This window comes from Gobio gobio (assembly GCF_949357685.1).
Source record: "Gobio gobio genome assembly, chromosome: 16".
NCBI lineage: Eukaryota > Metazoa > Chordata > Actinopteri > Cypriniformes > Gobionidae > Gobio > Gobio gobio.
Window position 1 is genome coordinate 8202845 of NC_137109.1, and position 16764 is coordinate 8219608.

Sequence of the window (16764 nt, forward strand, 5' to 3'; positions counted from 1 at the left end):
AATGTAAAAATTCATAATGTCATAATTTTTCAAAACATAATAAAATCTTGAGCTCGTAATGTAATAAAAATGTTTACATCATGTAAATTATGTCATAATTGTAATAGCTTTTAAAACATGAAAATATTAATATTAAAGTACATTTTTAAAAATCTAAATCCAGGCTTAAATTACCTGCAACAGATTTAAATATTCATGCAACTATTATTATTATCATTATTAAAACAATAAGGCCAAAGAAGCTTATTTCAGTAAAACCATTGGGGATCTAAAAAGACAGCATTTATATCTATTACCTTTATTCAAGGTATACATTTTATCATTATGTAATCATTATGTTACTTTAAAACCTCATGGCAAAGTGATGCCAAAGGAATGAGCTGACCTTACTTAAAACAAGAGCATATACAAACCGCTGAAAACTTCCTTTGTTCAAGTCAAATGGACTTGGATTGGTTGCACATTATTTTCCAGTATGAGCATTTACAGAAAGTACTGTGTAATTAAAGGCATCTACTGGATGTGCACTTATCTTCAGGATTAGTATACCTACTTATTACCAAGTTTTTGTACATACTATGTACTTACAGTAATCACACGGAGAACGGGGCAGTAAAATAAAGTGCTACCCTTGAAACTGAGTTCTCCGAAGCGCCTTCAAAGGGTGAATTTTAAATAATGGTATCCAGTTGCAAATAGATGTAAGTCTCACTGCTTTTAAGGTATTATATAATATGGACCCTAAAAGGAAAATTCGGACTCTGGGTCAGTGATTGAACACTCACTGTAAAAAATTATATAGTCAATAAGATATACGACAACATATGTTTTTACAGTCAGTTTAATGTAATTAAAGTTGAAATGACTTAAACATCCAAGTTGATTGTACTTCAAAATTGCCAGCAGTAACTATAGTCTATAGTGATATCTAAGTGACTCGAAATGAATCATAACTCCAATAATCTTATGATTCCAAAACATGACATTTTGAGTATTTTGCAATCAGAACCACTTCATTGATAACAGCAACTTAATTTACTCTAGTAAGAATAGCAAAAACTTAAGCTTAACCTCCTAAGACCCAGGAAAAAAGTTGAATTTAGTGGGTAGTTTTTTCATGTCATTACATTGTCTAGAGCAGGGGTCTCCAAACTCGGTCCTGAAGGGCCACTGTCCTGCAGAGTTTAGCTCCAACCCCAATTAAACACACCTGAACCAGCTAATCAGTGTCATACTTGGGCCCATAGATATACGTAATAAAAGCTAGATGTCTCGTCCGCACTGCTGGCCTCCGACACAGCCACAGTCACGCTCACTCGTAACATTGTGTTTAAATGGCGCATGTACTTTTTAAAGGGGTGGTTCCGTGTTTTTTTTCTAGCCTTGGTTGTGTTTATGGGGCGCAGTATAACATGTCTTAATACTTCTTTTTTTTTTAAACGCCGTATTTTTCTTATATTTTACCTTTATTCCACACCGCTGTCTCCACTGTCCTTTGAACCGCTCGTTTGCTTCCTGCTTCTATGAAGCCCATCCCTCCGAAAAACGCAATGGTCTTAGATTGGTCAGATGGCCAAATGACTGCGACGTGGCCTCGCCCACTTTGTTGTGTGTTCGCGGGGGCAGTGTTTATGTTAATAGCAAGGGTTTATGATGTCACCAACCCGGAAAGAAGCTTGTTGTAGTCCAAACCGGCCATTTTTGTAGGCAATAAACTGCCATAACTTTAAAAGACAATATCTCAGTTTTCATTGAACTTTCAGCGCTGTAACTTTGCAGATACTGTTTATGCTCAAGCAGCAACATTACACACTAACTAAAGTTAAAAAAGTGAAATCGCATGCAACCACCCCTTTAAATAACCATAACTTGCTCAATTTTCTACCGATTTTCAAACTGTTTGGTTTGTTATAAACGTCAGAGATGTAGTTACGACACTGCATCCTTATGAATAATTATTCATAATTTGTTCAAGCATCCAGAATTATAGCCACGTTAATAACGTTTGTAAGAAACCAAACCATTTGTAAATCCGTCAAGATTTCAGCGAGATAAGAGTATTTGTGTTCGTGCAGACGTTAGAGACTCCGTCGTAAGATATCTAGCCTTTATTATGTATCTCTATGCTTGGGCCTAGTAAGACACTGATTAGCTGGTTCAGGTTTATTTGGAGTTGGAGCTAAGCTCTGCAGGACAGTGGCCCTTCAGGACCGAGTTTGGAGACCCCTAGTCTAGAGCATAAGAAACACATTTTTGTGTTCACCAATCAATTTTCAGGTTTCAGGATTTGTTTTAACCAAACTTTGTTTAAAGATGATTCTCATCTGTGTTATGAAAGATATAACAGAATTAATTGATAAACCCTTTTACTTTATGCAATATGTGGGTAAAATGTCCATAAGCGTTTTTTCCCATTCAATGCTAACTGTATCTAATTTGCATACTGTGTTCTTGGAGCAACATGTAATGAAAAAAGAAGCGTAATAATGGGAGTAATAGTAGGCAACATTTTCATAATAATATCTAATATTTTATAGGAACATTGATATGTAATTCCCTTGTTGTGTCTCCCAAACATGCTTTAAAGGGTTAGTTCACCCAAAAATGAAAATTCTGTCATTAATTACTCACCCTCATGTCGTTCGACACCCGTAAGACCTCCGTTCATATTCGGAACACAAATGAAGATATTTTTGTTGAAAGCTGATGCTGAGAAAGGCTTCACACAGGCCTCCATTGGCATTCAGTACATTGACACTTCCAAGACCGATAAAAGGCACTTAAAACGTCGTTACAAAGTCCATCTCACCACAGTGGCTCTACAATAATTTTACGATGCGACGACAATAGTTTTTGTGCGCAAAAAAATCAAAATAACACCTTTATCCAACTTGTTCTTGTCTTCCGTGTGTGCCTCCACGACACATGCGCGAGAATATGACGTAGCGCCAGCGTTCGGGAATCCATGAAATGCACACTTTAGTCCCATTTTGAGAACTACGCCGAGACCTAAAGCACGATCAATGTAGAATTCAACAGCTTAGACACGCGCGTCTTCCTCTGCTTGTAAACAAATCACTTCTGGGTCATCTGTCCGAACGCCGGATCTGCGTCATATTCTCGCGCATGCGTCGTGGAGGCACACACGGAAGACAAGAACAAGTTGGATAAAGGTGTTATTTTGACTTTTTTTTGCGCACAAAAACTATTGTCGTCGCATCGTAAAATTATTGTAGAGTCACTGTGGTGAGATGGACTTTGTAACGACGTTTTAAGTGCCTTTTATGGGTCTTAATCGTTGTCAATGTACTGAATGCCAATGGAGGCCTGTGTGAAGCCTTTCTCAGCCATCAGCTTTCAACTAAAATATCTTCATTTGTGTCTGAAGATGAACGGAGGTCTGACGGGTGTCGAACGACATGAGGGTGAGTAATTAATGACAGAATTTTCATTTTTGGGTGAACTAACCCTTTAAGTCCCGGTGTCCTCTATTGAGGTCATGTATGAAATCGATGCCCTGTTTTGTAACAGAAAGTCATATTTTGATTAGAAACCCCATTACATTTCCCTGAGATGTTGATTTATAACAAACAATTTGAAAATTTGTCAGATTTCAATTACAAAATATCATATTTCCACAAGAGTGCTAAATTTGATCATTCAGTCATTTTAAAAGACCATGTAGAAGTTGTTGTCCTGAAGAAACCTCAAAACTAATGGTATCTCAAGCCATGAATGTGCTCTTTACAGGACATGCAGACCAAAACTGTGACGTATGGTGTCAGAGAAATTCACTCAAATATAATTTCCTCGTACGTGGACACTGGACAGTGGCACCCACGAGGTTAAGTCAGCCAATTTAATTTAAGCAGGCAGTTTTTACAGAAACAAACCCATGTCCTTTGTGTTGCTGGCACAATGCCAGTGTCATCTTCTGTATGAGGATGATGGGGAAAACAATAAACAATCAAACAAAAACCCTGAAACTGATCATGTGAGTGGAACAAGGAAATAGTTTTCCTGTCAAGTATTGAATATTACATAAGAGGTTCGAGGAAACAATACTGACAATCATCATCTGTGACACGTCAATGCCCTTCTTGCCCAGTGAAAATGTGATAATAGTAAATCATATCAGGGTGCGCATAAGCATATGATGTTATCATGAATGACTGGGATGGAAGAAGGAAACGAGAACCATTATATGTTTTAATTTGGGCTTTACATGACAATTCAAGTTCTGTTACTGTCATGACTACTGCTAACACGTGCAACAAGGACACTGTAAAATAAAGTGTTACCAAATATTGGTTATAAAAATATAAATATTTTTTGATAAAAAATCAAAACCCATTGATCAGAAGGCCTTTATTAACACGCGTGGAGCACGTTATTTGACGGACAGATGCATTTTTTATGGACTTCAAAAACAGAGCATCTATTACTGCAATTCTAATGCTTGGATTAGCCAGAACATTTGTAATATAACTCAGATTTTATTCGTCTGAAAGAAGAATGTCATATACACCTCGGATGACTTGAGGGTGAGTAAATTATGGGCTAATTTAAATTTGTGGGTGAACTATCCCTTTAACTACTATGCACTAACATTTTAATGAATAATTTGATACAATGCACTTATTGTGTACATACATGTTTTTACAATGTACTTACATTTTTAAAATTACCTGCGTGTAATTACATATGTAATTAATTCCTGTAATTGCATTTATAATAATTACACTGTTGACACTTCCTTTACACCTAACCCTACCCTTAAACTTACTCACACCACCACACCTGTCCCTAACTTTACCCGTATCCACCTCAATATCAGAAAAAGTGTTTTGCAATACAATATGAACACAAGTAAATACATTTTTTGATGCAAGTACACTGTAGGCCACCTAATATAAAGTGGGACCAAAAGAAGAAAGTCAAATAGACCTAGGATGGCTTGAGGGAGAGTAAATCATGGGGACATTTTCATTTTCATTTTCATGGAACACACTTGCCTAGACATTTCCAGTAATCCTGGACCAGCTGGTTCTGGTGTGTTTGATTAGGGTTGGAGATAAACTCTGTAGGAAAGTGCATGGCGCTCCAGGAATAGGTTTGGACACCTGGTTTAAATCTTCATTTGATGGATTTTGACAAAACTCCAATAATCTTATGATTCCAAAACATGACATTTTGAGTAACTTAATTTACTCTAGTAAGAATAGAGAAAACTTAAGCTTAAATATGTAATTTTTTTGCCGTTAGAGGTTGCTTATTCAAAACAAAGGCGTAGCGTGATGACACCTTGATTTCGCAGAGCTTTTATTCTGCTGCAGGCGAGTGCTTCCGCTTCTTCCACTCGTGTGTGTGTGGGGAACGCAGCGCTGTTTATCATATTACATAGATATATTACAGAGTAACATCATAACATCATTATCAACACACTCAGATGTGTCTAATATGATAAACAGAGCTGCGTTACCTCATACTCATGACCAGAGAAGAGGAAGTGGCGCCGGCGACTGTGGCATAATAAAAGTCCTGCTGCTCGTGAGGCGTGTGTTGCGTTCATCTTATTAACAATCGCTCCAGCGGCCTTGCTCAGCTCCACAACACTCGCTCCTGCTCTGCTTCACTACAGTAACGTTAATAATCACATCCATCAACATGATTTCTGCCCGAGTCCTGTCCCGATTCTTTCCCACCGGCTGTGAGGTGAAGACCACATGTCCCAAGATTCTGTGCTCAAACTTGGCGTCATCAAACTACGCCTTTGTTTTGAATAGGCGACCTCTAGCGGACGGAAATGTTACAAAGTGCACCTTTAATTTCACACGTCTAGTACAATTATGTGGTTTTGTTTCATTAAAGCTACACTATGTAGGATTTTTGCAGTAAAATATCCAGAAACCACTAGGCCAGTGTTATATATTTAGTTCAGTTCAGTACTTAGAATATCCCAAATGTTTCCAACTATTTGTAAATCGTGAGAAAATGCTATTTTAACCAAGGAGCCGGGACGTGTGAGCTATGCGTTTGAGGGAGTCGCCTGTCGATTGCGTCATATCTGCGTCACCCTCGGTTTCCGGTTTTATTCAGTGAAACACTTTACTCTCACTGCAGTGTGAACAAGTGTCATAGCAGCCGCCGAGCAAACGTCATAACTTCCTTTTCAACACACTCAGATGTGTCTAATACGATAAACAGAGCTGCGTTACCTCATATACTCATGACTGGAAAAGAGGAATTGGCGCCGGCAACCGTGTCATAATAAAAGTCCCGCTGGCGACTATGCCATAATAACAGTCCCGCTCTTCAATCGCTCCTGCGGCCTTGCTCAGCTCCACAACACTCGGTCCTGCTCTGCTTCAGATTACAGTAATGTTAATAATCGCATCCATGAACATGATTTCTGCCCGAGTCCTATCCTGACTGTTTTCCACCGGCTGTGAGGTGAAGACCACATGTCCCGAGATTCTGCGCTCAAACGTGCCGTCATCAAACTACGCCTTTGTTTTGAACAGGCGACCTCTAGTGGACGGAAAAGTTACATAGTGTAGCTTTAATACAGTGTATACTTTTTTCTTGATTTACTCCGAAAGAATGGAAGTGAAATGTGTCAACATGCCCCATATGTGGAGGTACATTGTAACGTGAGCATATGACAGCTTAAAATTTTGTCTAATATAATAAATAAAAAAATATCCAAGACAAACTAAAATATTTTGTACATAAAATACAATTATTAACTTTTTCAAATCAAATAATGGCATTTTTTTATCATTAAAAATATACTAATGTTTGAGTTTGACAACAAACACACCTCAAAACACAATTATACATCATAGTTAAAAACATGATAATAATGAATAATTTCTGAACATTGACTCTGTCATTATTCACCCTTTTCTTATGGTTTCTCAAAATAATTCATAAAAGTATAGAATATAATGACATATTTCTAATAGGGGCTCAATGTGACAACATGCCCCACCTGTACAACTGGGATTTAAACCGCGGCTCGTGTCTTCTGCTGGTTAGATCAGCATTAAATAACTATATCAAATGTTAAATAACAGATATAAGATTATACAATAATATCAGATTTGTCTTATTTTAAATAAACAAAAAACTTTTACTTAAGTAAGGAAAAATTTACTTAAGTAAGAAATTAACTTTTGCTATGGTTAAATAAATGTTCAGTGATATCTTCCAAAGATTTTTTAATTTTGGCTCAATATTTTCTCTAAAATAATGTTGATATGGCAATGAGTAAATACACTAAGTTTCGTCATCCTGGCATCCTGGAATGTGTGGAAAGTGTTAAACCATGCGTGTTTCAACTAACCAAGTCAACAAAATATATAACATTGTTCTAGTGGCTTTTGGATATTTTAATCCGAAAATCTTACATATTGTGCCTATAAGTCAGCCAATTTAATTGGAGAAAGCTGTTAGTATTTATAGTGTGGGAAACAAACCCTTTGTGTTGCTGGCGCAATGCCAGTGTCATCTTCTGTATGAGGATGATGGGGAGAGCAATCAAACAAAAATTCTGCTGAAACTGATCATGTGAGTGGAACAAGGAAATAGTTTTCCTGTCAATTATTGAATATTACATAAGAGGTTTGAGGAAACAATACTGACAATCATCATTTGTGACACGTCAATGCCCTTCTTGCCCAGTGAAAATGCGATAATGGCAAATCATATGAGGGTGCGCATAAGCATATGACGTTATCATGAATGACTGGGATGGAAGAAGGAAACGAGAAATAACCATTATATGTTTTCATTCGGGCTTTACATGAAAATTCAAGTTCTGTTATTTACTGAACATTATTTTTTTTGTGTGTTGTTGTAGATTTTTGTCACGGAGCACCAAAACGAACTGTTCTTGTTATGAGTCTTCTTACTTTTTTCATTTAACAGACAAACCTGTGATGCGTGGCTACGTCCACAAACAGCCCAGAAACTTGACGAAACTCTTGAAAGTAGACCAATAATATAGACATAATACCATTTTAAATGACTATTATTAATATTACGAGTATTATCATTTAAACTTATTCTACTATATTACATTATCCAAAGAACAGTGGAAGATCGAATAAGGATTAAGTGAATATAGACCTTAATGTCTTCAAATGAATTTACCCCACAGCACGATTACAATTTCAAATCATGTACAGTGTCTCAGTACGTGAGGTGGCCCAAAATGGTAGAACAAACCCATGAGGAAGTTGTAAAAAGAAAGAAATATAAGCTCATCCGAAACCACCAGTAAAAGCAATTAAAACCTTTGTGTGAGTTTTTATTACTTTTAAAAGCATCTTGGTGGAGCATCAAAGTACAGAGTGATTCATATTCATCTTCAGGCAATGATGCAGCGCCTCCTTCTGTCTATTTTTGGTAATTTGAGACTTCAATCAAGTTGTTGTCGGGGTCACGGAAATAGACGGAACTGATGGGACCCACAGCGCCCGTCCTGTCCACCGGGCCCTCCTCTATGGTCACTCCACATGCCTGGAAATACAACATCATTAAATCAAAAAAACATATCATTCTACAAAAACAATCTGTTATACTTCAGTGTTTTGTCCTCTAAAACTAGGGAAGAGCACCATTTAGAGATGAATTACATTTCAGCTCAATTTTCGAAATTAGTAGGAAAATTGTAGAATTAACATTTGAATTAAAGGGTTAGTTCACCCAAAAATTTTAATTATCCCATGATTTACTCACCCTCAAGTCATCAGTGTATATGACATTCTTCTTTTATATTATTACAAAAACCCATAGGTTCGCTTCAGAAGGCCTTTATTAACCCCCCAGAGCCGTATGGAGTACTTTTATAATGGATAGATAAACTTTTTTGGGCTTCAAATTTTGGGCTCCCATTCACTGCCATTATAAAGCTTGGATTTGCCAGGACATTTTTTAATATAACTCTGATTGTATTCGTCTGAAAGAAGAATGTCATATACACTGATGGCTTGAGGGTGAGTAAATCATGAGATAATTTTCATTTTGGGTGAACTAACCTTTTAAAATATGTAGAATCATAGTAGAATTAAATTCTTACAAATTTATATAGCTACTGTAAGCGGTTTAATTGGGGGTTTTTTCAGCATGAACGACTCAAAGATGGAGGGTTTTTAGAAACATTTAGTTGACATACATTTTTCAAATGTCAACTATAGAAATAAATGTATTATATTTGTTTGGTTTGACCCTTGAATCTGATTGGCGGAGTTCTAAAACAAGAAAGTTCATTCAGGAAATAAACACTGGTGTGTTGCTCAGAGATTTTGCTTTGGCTTCATCTGGAAATATTTGTTTTAAGGTTTTAACACTTTATTTTAAGGGGATGCAGTTACACAGTATTTCACACACTTTCTGTAGTAAAAACAGTAAATTATGCATCATTACAAATAACTAACCCTAAACCAAACCCGGTAACACTTTATTTTACAGTGTCCTTGTTACATAGGTTACATGTGCTTACCATAGTAATAACAGTAAATTATGCATAATTACATGCAACTAACCTTCAACCAAACCCTAATCCTACTCTAACCCTATAGTAAGTACATGTAGTTAATCAATATTACTCTGTACTTAAATATCATTTCACTGTAACAATGACACCTTAAAATAAAGTGTAAACCCTAACCATAACTCTATAGAACGTGCATTATTTGAGCAATTACAATGTAACTACGATGAAGGGTTACACTTTATTTTAAGGTGTCATTGTTAAAGTGTAATTATATATTTAAGTACTGAGTAATATTGATTAACTACATATAGATTTACTATAGGGTTAGAGTAGGATTAGGGTTTGGTTGAAGGTTAGTTGCATGTAATTATGCATAATTTACTGCTATTACTATGGTAAGCACATGTAACATATGTAACAAGGACACTGTAAAATAAAGTGTTACCAAATAGAATATTATTAAATTGAATAATGTTAATGTTGGCAAAATGTAAGTTATTCAGTAGTAATTTATTGTCTATAGATCTGCTGTACAAAGGCAATAGCACACTCACAATCGTGATGTTGTACTGAATTTCAACATGCCTATAATAAGTATTAAAATCAACAGCACTGTGTGATATTCTTAATTATGAAGCATGGCGGAAGAGCTCCTTATTCTCAGAAATCAAACTTCAAAATCAGAGAACTGTGTGGTGGAAGTTGTGCTGCTGTAAGACAAAATGAATAAATAGTCATTATTTGTATTTATTTTTACGAAAACTTTATTTTAGGGTTCAATGCTCACTATTAACTAGTTGCTTATCATACATATTACTAGAATATTGCCTGAATATTAGTACTTATAAAGCACATATTAATGCCTTATTCTGCATCCCTAATCCTACACAATACCTAAATTTAACTACCTTACTAACTATAACTTAATAAACAGTAATTAGGAGATTATTGAGGTAGTTAATAGTGACCCTAAGATAAAGTGTGACCGTTTATTTAGCAAAACTTGTGTTGGATTAATGAATTCAACTGTGCTGTGACTGGTGAACAATTTCAATCCAATTCAGCGTCCTGTGTGCCGTGGCTAATTCAACTCCAATTCCATCCCACGAACTGAAAGGAAGCCAGTTCTTAAACAATATGTTTTACCTTGAGATGGGCAGCAACGGTTGTCAGAGGGGTTTTGGTGATAAGGCACAAGTCAGCAGATCCTGGTGTTGGGCTTTTGGCTTTAGGCTCAAACTCCTTCCCAACCTGATGCAGGTTGATTTTTTGCTCTCCGAAGCTCAAAGCTTTACGGTCCCCCTGAAACACAGACAGTCTTGAAGTGACAGGTGAGAATACTTAGGCCCCACTTTATATTAGGTGGCCTTAACTACTATGTACTTACATCAAAAAATAAGTACAATGTACTAACTGTGTTCAAATTGTATTGCAAAACACCTTTGCTGATATTGAGGTGGATACAGGTAGAGTTAGGGATATGTGTGGTGATATGGGTAAGTTTAAGGGTAGGGTTAGATGTAAGGGAATTGTCAACTGTGTAATTACAAATGTAACTACAGAAATTAATTACAGATGTAATTACATGCAGATATTTTTCAAAATGTAAGTACAATGTAAAAACATGTATGTACACAATAAGTGCATTGTATCAAATGATTCATTCAAATGTTAGTACATAGTAGTTAAGGCCACCTAATATAAAGTGGGTCCAATACTTATGCTTTGCTGCCACCATGTGGTATTGTTTGCTATGTAGTCCTACCTTAAAAGTGACGACCTCCATTCCCAAAACCTTGGAGTAAAAATGAGTGGTTTTGTTCAGGTCCCGGACAGTGAGCACCAGGTGATCCAGATGACTGATGTGAACTGGACTGGAACTACTGAACCGGACGGATGACAGTCCACCGAGAACTGACTGGAAGTAAAACCAAGAATCATTTAAACGAACATAGAGTTAAGAGTGTTGAAATTATTATTTGTGATGAATGTATTTGGAGGAATATCATAAAAACGAAAAGTAAACGTGGTACACATTTTCTATTATGCTATTCATAATTCAGCAAGTACCACAACAAGTCTGCTTAAGTCATCATGAAATGAAAATCGTATTTTTTACAGAATGTTGCAGTGTTTATTACGAAGGATTTATCAAAATTTTCATTTATATGCCCTCATAATCTATCATCGAAAATGTTAACATCCCCTCTGTGGGATTACAAATTTAAGAGTCTGTTTAAAATCTGCTGATCCCACGTCCTGACACATCACATGAAAACTAAGGTGAACTACAATGTATTGGGCATGTATTCAAGGGGCATGTTTACGGATTAGATTCCACAAGTTCACACTTACATATAATCAGAATAGAGTAAAGGTTATGCATATTTGGCAATTGGCATGCTGTCTGAAGAGAGGGCTACGAGCTCGCTATTTGGCCCAACCCCAGAGTACTCCTGCTTATCCCAGGTCGGGATAGGAATAGTCAGAAGTGAGGAGATGGGGTGTGTAGGGATGATGGAAACTGTCGTGGAACAAAGGTAAGTCTGTTGTATACAGTTGTGTTCAGAATTATTGCCACCCCTGGTAAATATGATCAAAGATGGCTGTAAAAATAAATCTGTTTATCCTTTTGATCGTTCATTTAAAAAAATGGCAAAAATCAAACCTTTCATTGAAGTAAAAGAATTGAAAGTGAGGGGTAAATCACATTACGAAATAAATGTTTTTCTCTGAAACACGATTATTGGCACCCCTAGAATGTTTTATGAGTAAAATATCTCTGAAGTATATTCCCATTCATATTTACATTTTTTAGGCACACCTGGAGCATGATATTGACCCGCCATGCCTTCCTGTTCCACAGGGGTATAAATGAGGAAACACAAAGGTCAGATTATCTTAATCATCACCACAAGAGTAAAACCACACAATATAGTTCTGATGTGCAGCAAAAGATTGTTGAGCTTCACAAAATAGAAAGTGGCTGTATTTCAATAGCTGAAGCATTGAAAATCCCCATATCCACCATCAGGGCAATAAATAAGAAGTTCAATCCACTAAAGATGTTATGAATCTGCCAGGAAGAGGACGTGTGTCTATATCGTCCTCAAGCACGAGAAGAGGAGAGTTTGAGCGGACAAAGACACAGAAAGAGAATCGCAGAGATTAGTTGAGTCCTGGGGTCAGAAAGCCTAAAAAAAAACCGAATAACCTCTTCATCAGCACATGTTGTTTGGGAGGGGTTCAAGAGAAAATCCTCACTCATCCAAAAACAATCTCCAGTATATTCAGTGTTCAGACACGACTGGACCTTCAAGAGGGACCGGGTTCTGTGGTCAGATCAAACTACAGTAAGAGCACCAGATGTGTTTGGTGCAAACAGGGATAAAAATAAAAAAAAACCCATGCCCATGGTTAAAATACAGCTGGATCTTTAGCGTTTGGGCCTATTTTTTGGTGGAGTTGCTCGACATCTTGTTCAGATTCATGGTTTCATGGATTCAAATACCAACAGATAAAAAATCAAAACTTTATGCCTCTGCTAGAAATCTGATAATGGGCCGTGGTTGGATCTTCCATCAGGACAATGACCCAAAACAAACATCAAAATCAACACAATAATCTAATAATGTCTGAGCACAAAATGAAGCTTCTGCCATGGCCGTCCCACTCCTGACCTGAACCCTATAGAAGATGAGTGATGAACAGAAGACAAGAGCTGGGAATCTGAAGGATCTGGAGAGATTCTGTATGAAGGAATGATCTCTGATCTCCAAACCCATCAGGCATTATAGGAGACGACTCAGAGTTTTTATCAAAAGGAGGTTGCAAAAAGTATTTAATAAACGAGTGCCAATAATTGTGTCTAATGTGTTTTGGAGAAAAGCATTTAGTTCATGATGTGATTTTCCCCCGACTTTCCATTCTTTTACTTCAATGAAAGGTTTGATTTTTGCTAATTTTTTAAATAAAAAAATCTAAAGGATAAACGATGCAGATTTATTTGTACTCATTTAAATTAGTTTAACCTGAACATTTTAAATCCACGCAACCACTTTGTAAAGGTTGATCAAACTAATTATTTTAGGTTGGAACAAAACAATTTTTTTATTTTGATTGTCACCGTTGTTGAGATTCATACACTGATTCTTGATGTCTGTGTAAAGCTTCAATTAAAACATTTTTTGCACTATTTTTATTTTTTAATCTGCATGTTATTTGATTACCCCAACTGTCCTGGATGTCGTCCTGTAGAATCACATGGCTATAATTATAAATACTATAAAATGAATAACACTTTACATCTATAACCAGAGCATTAAACTCTGAATGGGATCAGTGACTCTGGTCACTATAACAAATCTGAACACATTTTCTCTTGCTATAACAAAAGTGTTTTATAAACACACAGTAAAAGCAGCCAGAGAACAACTAATGTTAACGATTTAAGGGTCAAGAGCCCAACTAAAGCAAACACTAATCTCCATCCCGGTGACTTAATTAAACCATTATTTTCATTAAAACAGAAATTATAGAAATATTGTCCGTCTGGTTAGTAATGCGTGAAGCTGGTAATACTGTTTGTAGAGTTGTTTAATCCTCCTCTGCATGAGATCTTCAGAGATTTAATGTCTTATTTTATCTTCAGTTGATTTCATCTAGGCTGTGGCTGAAGTTCAAATCATGCTTAATCTAATAAAATACTCTGATCAAATTAATAAATTCAGTTTAATGTCCCGCTGCCAATTTATATTGTATCCATGTAAAAAAAAATGGATTCAACCATAAATATAATCTAAAACGTTTACTTTAAATGAAAAAACTAATAATTTTAACCTATTTCAACGAGAAAATACACATTAAACGAACAACAGCAATGTTAGACTTTTTTCAGTGTACACCTCTTAATGCGCTAATTGAGTTGATTAACGGAATGTGGTCCTCCCGCGTTCATTTGGTGAATTATCTGAACACGCTCCTCCCAAACTTTGTTAATAAAACTCCAGTGAGGGGGTTCTGATCTTCCCACAGAGAACTATGTGTGAATGTTGACAGTCTTAGTTCTCATGAACAGGTGCTGTTTATACCATTTGGGGCGCTATTATCTTCACAGTCGGGGGTCATTTCCTGTTTTGTCTTTAGATGATTTGGTTAAGTGGTCACTTCTGTGCCTGTGTTTAAGGTCAACACTTTTAAGGACTGCCCACTGAATGCCTATAAAATAAAATGTATGCCTTAGTCAGACTTGTTGACTGCATCAACTAAAAAAAGCACATTCTCAAACATCCCAAAAACTGCTGAAGAAGGCTGCATCCTTTTGGCAACGTTCACATGATCAGTTTTTGGGGTTGACAACCGAAATGCCCGCTTTTAATCAGCAACGTACAGTAGCGTCTGGAATACTGTCTGTATGAAGGTGCAACGGGAGTCAAGCATGTCTTTTCTTACCATTAACCACAGCAACAGTGACCAAAGTAATATCAAAGATGGTGACGTCCATAAAACTGAAAAGTATAATCACCAGTGATACACTGGCATAAAGTTGGTTTGACGTTGGATGTTCGATATTCAGGGGGCATCTCTAAAGTTACATACGACATTGGTATACACATTTCTAACTTCAATAGCATTTGAACAGAAGGACTTACAGTATCGAAACCAACTGTAAAGTATTCATCTAAGTGTCAGCTATTATGCACACCTTTTACATATTTGATAATTTTTCAAATACACTGTCAAATCATGTCTAAATATTGATGTTTTTCACTACTGTACAGGATCATATACACAATATGGCATATTTTATGGCATATAGATAGATAGATATGGCAGTAGTGAAAAGGATCTGCTGCTAACATCTTAGTGCCAGATACCACAGCACACCTTCAGGGGTCTAGTGGAGTCCATGCCTCGATGGGTCAGGGCTGTTTTGGCAGCAAAAGGGGGACCAACACAATTTTAGGAAGTCATAATGTTATGCCTGATCTGGGTATATATTGTCTATTGTCTATTTTGTAGTGTATTATTTTTAATCACTTATTTGATTTGTATTATATGTCTTGTTGCAGTCATTCTGTCTGGAAGCTTCTGCCACCAAGACAAATTACATGTGTAAGCAGTATTGTCAATAAAGCTCTTTCTGATTCTGAAGAACAATTTGTGCAAAGATTCGATTCAAGATGATTCACAATAAAATTTGATTACTGAAATTATTCGATTTGATAATTCGATTTAGTACTTGTCTTAAATAATTTTGAGTGTGAATCTGTGAAGATGAAAAACAAAAAAACTATTTAATATGGCAAGGTTGCCAAAATAAACATTTCCAGGAAGTGAAATTAAACGAAGGATTAATTCATGAATATTAATAAAACACAAACGTCTTTTAGTAACCTTCACACAGTTTCCACTCACATTTGATTTAATATTCATGACTGAGACAATAAGACTTCCAGAAAGGTATAACCAGCGTCAGCCTTTGAGCCAATCAGTAGAGCCGTCACTTTGAGACGTAATGAATATTTATGAGCCAAGCACAGGATTCAAATTCACTTCCAGGAAACTAGATTTTTACAGTAATAAAACATGAATAACCAGCAAGTGAGTAATAGCGTACTAGCCTCGTGTAATTTAATGAAATTGTTCCCATGCGCTACTTTCCATTCCAGGTTTCTAAAAGAAACTAGGAAGTAATTATCAAACTAAAGAGAGAGATTTTGTTACCTTGCCGTGGGTCGAGTAAGAACGCAGAAAAGTACTGCAAATCCGTAGAGCCATGTTGGAAAGTCAAGTGACACTCACGATATCACCTGTTCTAACCTGCCTGGATAACAAAATCGGGAAAACGAGAAGCGCTCGACACCCTGCCGTAATCCCTCTATTACACACGACATTAATAAACAATGGGCGGCGCTTAGCGGCACACAAGATAGATTAGTCAAATATGATGAGTCTGGGTAATAATTATATATATATTTAAACGATGCATTTCCAATTCAAACTTTGTTACAGTTTCCCAGTGTCGTTACTGTACATTATCATCTGCTGAAGTAGAACGTGATAACTGTTACTTTTCTCAGCGCTGCTCAGGAAGAGCCAATCTCGGTCCTTTTGAGGTTCCAAGTAATAATAGCGCCAGTTGCCCGGTCCAATGCCTGCAAAAGAGCACCTGCACAACTACAATAATCTTTACTACTCACAAAGCCATCACAACAGAAACAAATGGATTCATTAAAACTCAGATAAAGCAGATTAGTGCT

General features: G+C 36.5%; 1 protein-coding gene across 1 annotated transcript; it reads right to left on the reverse strand.

The window, feature by feature from the left end:
- Positions 1-7207: 7207 nt before the first annotated feature.
- Positions 7208-16556, reverse strand: glod5 (glyoxalase domain containing 5). Its single transcript, XM_079838259.1, has 4 exons — positions 16229-16556; positions 11268-11420; positions 10649-10804; positions 7208-8526 (listed from the first exon to the last, which is right to left on the reverse strand). Exons 1-4 carry the CDS (start codon positions 16280-16282, stop codon positions 8404-8406), a joined length of 486 nt encoding a protein of 161 aa, XP_079694385.1. The 5' UTR covers positions 16283-16556; the 3' UTR covers positions 7208-8403.
- Positions 16557-16764: the final 208 nt, after the last annotated feature.

Excerpts from the sequence above, each read along its gene's own strand:
- glod5 (XM_079838259.1), bottom strand. The coding sequence starts at position 16,282 with ATGGCTCTACGGATTTGCAGTACTTTTCTGCGTTCTTACTCGACCCAC. Across the intron at positions 11,421-16,228 it reads CTTACTCGACCCACGGCAAG|TCAGTTCTCGGTGGACTGTC; the intron begins GTAACAAAATCT and ends TTTTACTTCCAG. Across the intron at positions 8,527-10,648 it reads CCGTTGCTGCCCATCTCAAG|GCATGTGGAGTGACCATAGA; the intron begins GTAAAACATATT and ends TTGTATTTCCAG.